Source organism: Podarcis muralis, chromosome 13 (assembly GCF_964188315.1).
Source record: "Podarcis muralis chromosome 13, rPodMur119.hap1.1, whole genome shotgun sequence".
NCBI classification, from domain to species: Eukaryota; Metazoa; Chordata; class Lepidosauria; order Squamata; family Lacertidae; genus Podarcis; species Podarcis muralis.
In genome coordinates, this window is record NC_135667.1 from 28,808,595 (window position 1) to 28,818,120 (window position 9,526).

Sequence of the window (9,526 nt, forward strand, 5' to 3'; positions counted from 1 at the left end):
TGCTAGCCTTTGCTAACCTGGTGTCTTCCGAGTGTTTGAGACTATAACTCTTTGGCCCCAGGCAGCACATCTGGAGGTCGCCAGGTTTGTGAGGGCTAATGTAGACTCTACTGAGCTAGGTGGGGCAGTGGTGTGACTCTGGAGTAAGCCAGCATCCCATGCCCATTCAAAAGTGTTGCATGGATGCTGAATGGCATTACTAAAGAAGAGGTCGGAACCAAGGCAGTTTTCAAACTTCTTACACCTTCTGAAACCTGTGGCTGGTCCCTATTTCCTGTATAACTGTGCCCCTAGTCATGCTCACTGGAGAGGCGGTGGAGATGTCTTTTTAAAAATATTACGATGCTGTGTGTGTGTGTGTGTGTGTGTGTGTGTGTGTGGCAGCGGAGTCTGTGCGCTGGTCCTCGCCCACCCACCCCCCAAAGTTAAATATTGAGCGGGAGATGGATGTGCCTTGACCTTAGCGCATAGAACATGTAAGTGCCGGTTGCCAGAGCGCCATCCCTTCCTTGCCACCCCTTTCGCCAGCCCTCTTATCTAAATAGGAAACGTTGCCTAATGTGTGTGTTCTGCCTTTGAGTTGCAGCTGTTCTGTCGTCAGGACAAGTGGATTCACTGTGAGAGCAAACATTGCTCCATCTGCTATATGCATGTATTCATTTACTCTGCAATCGGAGGCTCTGCCTTGCGCTGGCAAGTTGTGGCTAGGGCCCAAACTAGATGGGGCTAGCCAGCCCTCGTGCGGCTGATTCTTCACCCCACCCCACCTAAAAATAAGCAACTCCTGCAGGGGTTGAACCAGATTGCAGCTGTGGTGCTTTAAACCCTTTGCACTTTGCTACAGTCAAAATTTGAATTGGGCTGGGTGTGCGCATGCACTCGTTCCTTCTCTTTGCAGCAGGAGGGAGGTTTCACGTGGTGCAAGCAACAGGGATGGGCCCCCTCTTGATTTGGAGCATAACCACAGTGGGGTGCACACAGGGTTGGAGATGATCTTCCCCATGCCAAGGTATTGCTCCAGCTCCCCCCCTCCCCCCCACTTGGCTATTTGTTGTGGGAGAGGGAATCGGCCATGCAAGGGTTAAAGATGTGAATGACTTCATGCCCCGCTTGGCCCCGGCACACCTTCGTAAGCCAGAGCACGGCAGGGCATGCTGTTCCAAGGTAAAGACACGCCGTGTGCCGCAGATAAAATCAATACGTAATGGCAGTGTGCTTATGTGATTGTGGTGACCGTCAGTGTGAGGGTTGTGGGTGTTGCGTGTATTTAAGGATGCCTCGATGTGTTTTGATCGGCTGGAGAGTTCTAATCCGAGCTCTGTTAATGATAGGACCCTATGCACCGTCCCTGCGGTGGTATCTGTTATGTATTAAAGTCACAACTCAATAGTATCCATAGGAAGGGAATTACAGGATGGCCTCCCAGGTCTACAGGAAGCCAACTGAACAGGGATGTGGCTGCCCAGATGATCTTGGTCTGCAGCTCCCGTCTCCCCTGATCATTCACCCTGCTGGCTGGGCTTCTTGGGTGGCTGAAGTCCAGCAACATCTGGCACATCTGCTACTGAGCATCTATAAGGGCCGTCACCTAGCCGCATTCTGAATCAGCCTTGCCCCTTGGTGGGATAATTAGGCTTAACGATATCAGGGTTGGTTTATGGAAAAATACAAAAACTGACCCAGGCCAAAAACAGATGGAGCCACCTGTTCCAGGGTTGGAGAACCCACAACTCTCCGGACCTTGTTGGACTACAGCCCCCATCTGCCCTAGCTGTGGCATGGATGATGGGAGCTGTAGTCCAGCAACGTTCCAAACGGCCGCAGATTCCCCCAGCCCTGGTCTTTTTTCCCCCTATTTGGGAGCTTTCCCTCATCCTGCTAACCCATCTGTGTCCCTCTGTGTTCTCTTGCAGGGCCGCCGAGCTGGAGAGATGAACGTGGGCACAGCTCACAGCGAAGTGAACCCAAACACCCGGGTCATGAACAGCCGGGGCATCTGGCTCTCGTACGTCTTGGGCATCGGCCTTCTGCACGTGATCCTCCTCAGCATCCCCTTCTTCAGCGTCTCTGTGGTTTGGACTCTGACCAACATCATCCACAACATGGTACGGGGAGCCCCTTTGGGAGCAGCTTTGAGTTCCGGCGTTGGGCATTGTAGGCAGAGGGTGCTTCTGCAGGCAGCGCAGGGAGGGGGAAGCCAACACAATTCCCACCCCCTGTACTCCCTATAACACAGGGGTGGGGAATCTTAGGCCCAGGGCCAAGTACAGCCCTCCAGAGCTCCCTAACTGGCCCTTTTCTTCAGCCCTCCAAGAAATGGCCACCTAGGCTATATGAATGTCTGGTGTCTAGACCAGGCAGCCGGCAAGTATCCATCTAGATGCAAGTCTGACGCTATCAGCTGGATTGTCCAGAGAGATCCATCAAATTGTCAGTGCCAAGGATGGGATTGTTGCTGTGAGCATGCAAGCTGAGCAGACAGTCACTATTTTAAAAAAGTGTTTGTGGATTCATCCTAAGCATTGTTGTGCCTACCTGCCAGGTATAACAGACATTTATTTTTTATTAGGGTCTTGGTGGTGGTGGTTTTTATATCTGCAAACCAATCCACTTTTAGTCGTGAAATGCTTCTAACGGAGACCTCTTTTCTGACTTCATTTATCTTGTTCTTGCAGTCAGTGTCCATTTTACAATATCTTAAAGATACAGTACTGCAAATGTGCCCCCCCCACACACACATATACAGGCACACAGCTGGCTCAGCTTTGACAACCTCAGCATAGGAAACTATGTGATGTATTATGCCAAGAACCAGTGTGGTGCTTGCATGCTCCCTGCACCACCCCCATGCACCGGCTTTTAGCATTTCTATCACAATTACTTTAAACCACTTCAATGCCTGATCTGGGAAACCATGGATTAATCTTGGTTCACTCACTGAGTGTGGTTATACCACAGTTTCCCAGTTCAGGTGTAATGGGAAACTATGGTTTAAATTAACTCTGGACCACTAAAGCTTGCTGCAGGAAGGGAGTGGGGGGTGGAGCACAGGGTTTATTAAGGATTAGTAAGCCGTCTGAATTAGTAAGCCGCGGTTCGAATCCCCGCGGCGGGGTGCACTCCCGTTGCTCGGTCCCAGCGCCTGCCAACCTAGCAGTTCGAAAGCACCCCCGGGTGCAAGTAGATAAATAGGGACCGCTTACTAGCGGGAAGGTAAACGGCATTTCCGGGTGCTGCGCTGGCTCGCCAGATGCAGCTTGTCACGCTGGCCACATGACCCGGAAGTGTCTTTGGACAGCGCTGGCCCCCGGCCTCTTAAGTGAGATGGGCGCACAACCCTAGAGTCGGACACGACTGGCCCGTACGGGCAGGGGTACCTTTACCTTTTTAAGCCGTCTGAGAAACCTCATACATGCTTCTACCCCACCTCCTGCTTTTGTTTTGTGCAAACCTGAGACTGTTAAGGGGAGAAAATCCTCCCTAAACCCATTCAGAAAACAAAAAGAACATCCCAGTTTGAATATTACACCAGTTTGAAAGGTCATGGCTTCCCCCTAAGGAATTCTGGGAAGTGTAGTTTGTTAAGGATGCTGATAGTTAACAGGAGACCCTCAACAGAGCTAGGCTTTCCAGAGTTCCCTGGGAAAGAGGGATTGATCATAGGGGGTTTCAGCAACCTGAAAACAAACTGCAATTCCCAGCATTCTGTGACAGTTCACAGTGCTGTAGTACAGTTTTAAAGGTACAGTGGTACCTTGGGTTACAGACACTTCAGGTTACAGACTCCGCTAACCCAGGAATAGTACCTCCGGTTAAGAACTTTGCTTCAGGATGAGAACAGAAAACGCATGGCGGCGGCGCAACAGCAGCGGGAGGCTCCATTAGCTAAAGTGGTACCTCCGGTTAAGAACAGTTTCAGGTTAAGAACGGACCTCCAGAATGAATTAAGTTCTTAACCTGAGGTACCACTGTATACTGCAGATGGGGAACTAAAGCTCACAAAACAGGCTGCACAAGGAGCAGGTGTGAAACTACAATTTGAAATAGCCATAATATAATTTTAAGGATGATGACTATGGTGTGCCTTAGCAGGGGCTCATTCTCCCTCGTCCTTAACATTGGTCCATATTTCTGGGCATCTCCTCCCCCGCCCCAAACCCTCAGTTAACCTTAATCTGCTTAGCCTAATATCCAGACGCTATCTCAGCGCAGACATGGCAGCCTGCTGGCTTATGCCCTGTGCTCAGAGTGGTGCATCATTTTGCATCTAGTCAGGGGCGGTGGGGGTGGGGAGCAGCTCTCCCGGCGGGTCACCCCATCTGCTCCGCATGCAATTATTTCTTCACTTTAGCAGTAAAAACAACTGAGAGTGACAGCTATGTGCTGTTTGGCTTCCTTCCCCTCTGATATATTTAACGTGTCGCTGGCCCTGTAGGGTGTCTAGATCAGGATTGTTAGGAGGGTTTTTTATAACGGCGTCAGCGTAGAGAGATGCACTTGCTGTTTTTTGTTTCCACACAGTGGTTGTATTCCAAAGCATATGCATTCATCTAAATCCAGGGAGTGAGGAAACTCAGGCCTGGGGGGCTGGATTTGGCCCTCAAGACATCTCTGCCTGGCCCTAACGTCCCTTCCCAGGCCACACACCCTTCCCAGGCTACACACCCTCACTCAGCTGACTCTGCGCCCTTGTCTCATGATTTTTACTGGACCGAAATGTGTCTGCTTGCATGCCTGGATGTAGGCAAGAGTTTGGCCTCATCCACCACTGGTATGTGGCCCTTGGAAGACCCCCCCCCCATGACAGAATGCGTCCCTTCATTGCCCCTGATGTAAGGTGCATCTAAGAAAAAATGTGGCAAAAAGAGAGAGAAAGATGCGATAGTGTTGGAGGAGGCAACAAGACGGGATAATCTTGACTGGATTTGTAGGCTGATGCACACACACGGGGTCTCTCTTTCTCTCTCTCCTGGCCACCTACTGCGGAACAGCGAGAGAGACCCTAGCCGACATTCAGCCGGACCCCAGAATGAGTGAATTGACCTCAGTACCCACTGACATCAATTGAGCAACTTCGTTGTGACTCAAGTCACCCATTGGTTTCAATGGGACTTAAGTGCCACCACCTTATAATTTGGATCCACCCAATGATTTCGCGTGGGAAGAACTGAAATCAAAGAGGATAAGAGCTGGAAAGAATTAACACAAAGGAGTCCGGGCACCTTGGCACCGGTTATCGCCGTGCTTTGTTATCATTGCTTCATGATAGGATGAGCTTAAGATGATTTGCAACTGGGAGTCGCCCGCTCACAGATTTTATCTGGTGCTTTTGTTCTCTTCCAAGGCTTCCCCACCCCCGCTATGTAGGAAGCAAACACTGGGCGGCCGCCAGATTAAAATTCCAAAGTGCAAGGGTTTCTAGAGTGCTTCTGTATCCTGTTCCGTGAAACTCGAAGCTTGGTGAAATTGGGGCGTCTGCCGCTAAAGGATTGTTATTTGGGCAGTTCATCCTCCTCCTGTTTAATACGGACATATGGATTTCTCACACCCAGTGCTTATTATCACACCCATTTACTCCATCCAACTTAATTGCAAAAAGCTACAGCCACCCCTAATTTGCTTAATACCACTTTAGCAAAAGCTTCCCAGCACCTACTGCATTAATTGGAAATGTGGGGCGAGCCACACTTCTTGTGCAGAGCGGATAATTATAATAATAATTTATTATTTATACCCCACCCATTTAAAAATACATTAAAACCTCAGTCATTAAAAACTTCCCTGAACAGGGACGCCTTCAGATGTCTTCTAAACATCAGATAGTTGTTTATTTCCTCAACGTCTGATGGGAGGGCGTTCCACAGGGCGGGCGCCACTTCTGAGAAGGCCATCTACCTGGTTCCCTGTAACTTTGCTTCTTGCAGTGAGGGAACCGCCAGAAGGCCTTCGGCGCTGGACCTCAGTGTTTGGGTAGAACGATGGGGGTGGAGACGCTCCTTCAGGTATACTGGACCGAGGCCGTTTAGGGCTTTAAAGGTCAGTGCCAACACTTTGAATTGTGCTTGGAAACGTTTGCAAAGGTGTTCAGGGTAATGGAGGCACACTGAATAACGATGCACCCTTGTGCATTTTTTCATAGCATGCAACCCCTGCTAGGTTACAATGAAGGCAGGGTTGTCTGGCTTACAAGCATAAGAGCCCCGCTGGGTCAGGCCAAAGGCCCACCTAGTCCACCATCCTGTTCTCATGGTGGCCAACCAGATGTCTATGGGAAGCCCACAAGCAAGGCATGAGCCCTCTGCCCATTCGTGAGTCCCCCCGTGGGTGGTATGCAGAGGCAGGCCACTTCTGACATTGGCGGTAGAACGTAGTAGCTGTTGATGGCCTTTGTGTAATCCTCTTTTAAACCCAGCCGAGTTGGTGTTCATCACTACAATATGTGGGAGTGAGTTCTGTAGTCCACCTATGCTCCGTCTAAAGAAATGGCATTCTTTTGTTGGTGGCGCAACCACATCTGGCGCAAGTGGGGTGGAGTTGCCAAACCCCTGGCAGGCCACGATCCATGACTGGTGGGCTGCATTTCGATTGGTCGAGTCGAAGCGTGGAGCCCTGACATACAGCTGTATTAAATTTCCCACACCACACATTTATTCATTCATAAAATTTTGTACAGTGGTACCTCGGGTTACATACGCTTCAGGTTACATATGCTTCAGGTTACAGACTCCGCTAACCCATAAATATTACCTCGGGTTAAGAACTTTGCTTCAGGATGAGAACAGAAAACGTGCTCCAGCGGCGTGGCAGCAGCAGGAGGCCCCATTAGCTAAAGTGGTGCTTCAGGTTAAGAACAGTTTCAGGTTAAGTACGGACCTCTGGAATGAATTAACCTGAGGTACCACTCTATATCGCTTGATTGTGGGGGAGGGGGGAGAACTCAAAGCGGTCTACAAAGCAGGTAAACCAATAAAATCATCACTTAAAAATTTACAACCATAATTTAAAACAGCATTTCCCAAACTTGGGTCTCCAGCTGTTTTTGGACTACAATTTCCCATCATCCCCAACCACTGGTCCTGCTAGCCAGGGGTGATGGGAATTGGTAATCCCAAAACAGCTGGAGACCCAAGTTTGGGAAATATACAGAAGGTCAAAACCACAACAGAAATAGACTGAAATAAGTCAAAACTCATACAAACTTTCTAAACATTTGGGTAGGCATTTCTGCATTTCTAAACTAAACAAGAATGTCTTTGGCAGGTGCTGAAAGGAATACAATGAAAGCACCTGCCTTGGTATCAATAGGCAGGGAGTGCCAAACTAAACGAGTTCTTACAGATGCGGTGTCGGGTATTATGTGGCACTTTATAGAAGTGCCAATTCTGTTGATTGAAGTGGTCAAGTGGGCACATACGGTAGCCTAGCTGCTATACGTCCAGAATTCCCCAGACATATCCGGGATTCGTCCATCGGAAATAGCTTCCATACGGAATTTCCGAAAATTGGTAAAAATGGCAACCCGAGTCAGTGGTGGTAATTTGTTGGCAAATTTCCTTTAAAAAAAAAAAGCCCCAAAACTTCAAAGCTCAACAACTTTGCCCACAAAAAAGCTCAACAGCTTTTATGTCCGGACTTTGACTTTTTGAAATATGGCAACCCCAACATTTGGGTAAGATGACGTCATAGGTAAACAGGTCCCAAGGTGTTAAGAGCTTTATATACTAATAGTAACACCTTGAACTCTGCCCAGTGGCGGATCGACAACCAGGGCAGAGCCCTGAGCACAGGTGTTACGTGCTGAAAAGGCATTCTGCACTAACTGTAGCTTCAGGGTCAAGGGCAAAGGAAGCCCCACACACAGTGCATTGCAGTAATCTAACCTTGAAGCAACCAGTGCATGAACTACTGTGGCCAGGCTCTCCCGGTCCAGGAGCAGCCCCCCCCCCCTTTGTGTATTACAAATGGCAAGCTACCTCCTACACACCTGTGACAAGCACATGTGCGTCTCAGTTGCCGCTGCCTGCTGCAATAACCTAGGGCAGATTAGGAATTTGCACACAGGGCTGGCTCAAGGCATTTTGTGGGTGCGGTGTGAAATCTGAATTGGCACCCTCTCTCTGCCCTGGGTACCATTGGCCACGCAGACGCCAATAACCGGTGTGGCACAATTCGTGACCTAGAAGTAGATCTGTGTAGGAAATCTGTCTTGCATAGAGCGCCGGCCCTCTGAAAAATTATGTATGTGACACTTTGCCTCCAAAAAAGAGCAGGGAGGGGGCTGCCTCTTGAGGCCCCAGTTATATTTTTATGTGCATTACAGCATCTGATTTTTTTAGCACTGCTTTGTAGGCAGCAGTAGTGGCAACAGCTCCCCCTGCCAGCACAAATGTATAAATGACGTGTTCCATGCTAGTTCACTGCTCAATGCTTCCTCTTGCTTTTTTCTCCTTTCTTCCTTGGATCAGGTTAGCCGAAGCATTTTAAGGCTCCAAATACTGCAGCTTCTTTCCTCTGCCACGTTTTTAAAGGTCGGTCAATAGTCCTCTTTGCGGCACTGCTTCTAGTGGACTTCAGCCAAGCACCTTAGATCGAGGGTTTGTAGTAGAATAATAATTATCCTAAATTAGCACTGTATCTGCACGTTTGCCCTCTTTCCTGCTAGGCTACCCTTGCTTCTCATTGAAAAGTGGTTATTCATTGGCTGTGCAGGAACCTTTCCTTCAACACAGCACATCTTTCGCAAGGACGTTGCTGCCTTTTCAACCGGTTAAATCGGGACCCGAAAGAAGAGAGAGGAAGAGATGAGCGAAGTAGCTCAGAATAGGGACGGAATATTATTCCCCACCGCCATGTAGCCCTTAAAAACACACGTGTGTGTTTGTGTTTTCTTACAGAGCATGTACATTTTCTTACACACTGTGAAAGGAACGCCTTTTGAGACGCCTGACCAGGGCAAAGCCCGGCTGCTGACTCACTGGGAGCAGATGGATTACGGGGTGCAGTTCACCGCGTCCCGCAAGTTCCTGACCATCACACCAATTATACTGTGAGTGTAAAAGAGGGCTTGGGACTGTACTTATAAGGCTAGGTGCAAATCGCTTCTGGATCAGGCCAGAAGCCTGCCAAGCCCATCATCCCATTCCCACAACGGCTAGTCTGATGCCTGCGGGAAGCCCGCAAACAAGAAATGTTGCTGTTCTCCATCAATGAGTATTTGGAGTCATGATGCCTGAGGTTGGCATGAAACCACATTGACTAGTAGCCATAGGTACTTACCCTCCATGTACTTGCCTCACCCTCTTTTTAAGGCTGTCTAAGCCCTAAGCCCTGGAAAAGACCCTGATGTTGGGAAAGATGGAGGGCACAAGGAGAAGGGGACGACAGAGGACAAGATGGTTGGATAGTGTCTTCGAAGCTACAAACATGAGTCTGACCAAACTGCGGGAGGCAGTGGAAGACAGGAGTGCCTGGCGTGCTCTGGTCCATGGGGTCACGAAGAGTCGGACATGATTAAACGACTAAACAA

At 49.2% G+C, this 9,526-nt stretch overlaps 1 protein-coding gene across 3 annotated transcripts in view; it reads left to right on the forward strand.

Annotated features, from left to right (window-relative positions):
- Positions 1-9,526, forward strand: part of ORMDL3 (ORMDL sphingolipid biosynthesis regulator 3) — a 32,479-nt gene that overhangs the window by 14,047 nt on the left and 8,906 nt on the right. For all 3 annotated transcript variants that reach the window (XM_028702741.2, XM_028702743.2, XM_028702742.2), the window contains 2 exons: positions 1,914-2,105; positions 8,895-9,046. In XM_028702741.2, the coding sequence (XP_028558574.1) occupies positions 1,932-2,105; positions 8,895-9,046 (326 nt within the window). In that variant the 5' untranslated portion in view covers positions 1,914-1,931. The remainder of the gene's footprint in view (positions 1-1,913; positions 2,106-8,894; positions 9,047-9,526) is intronic.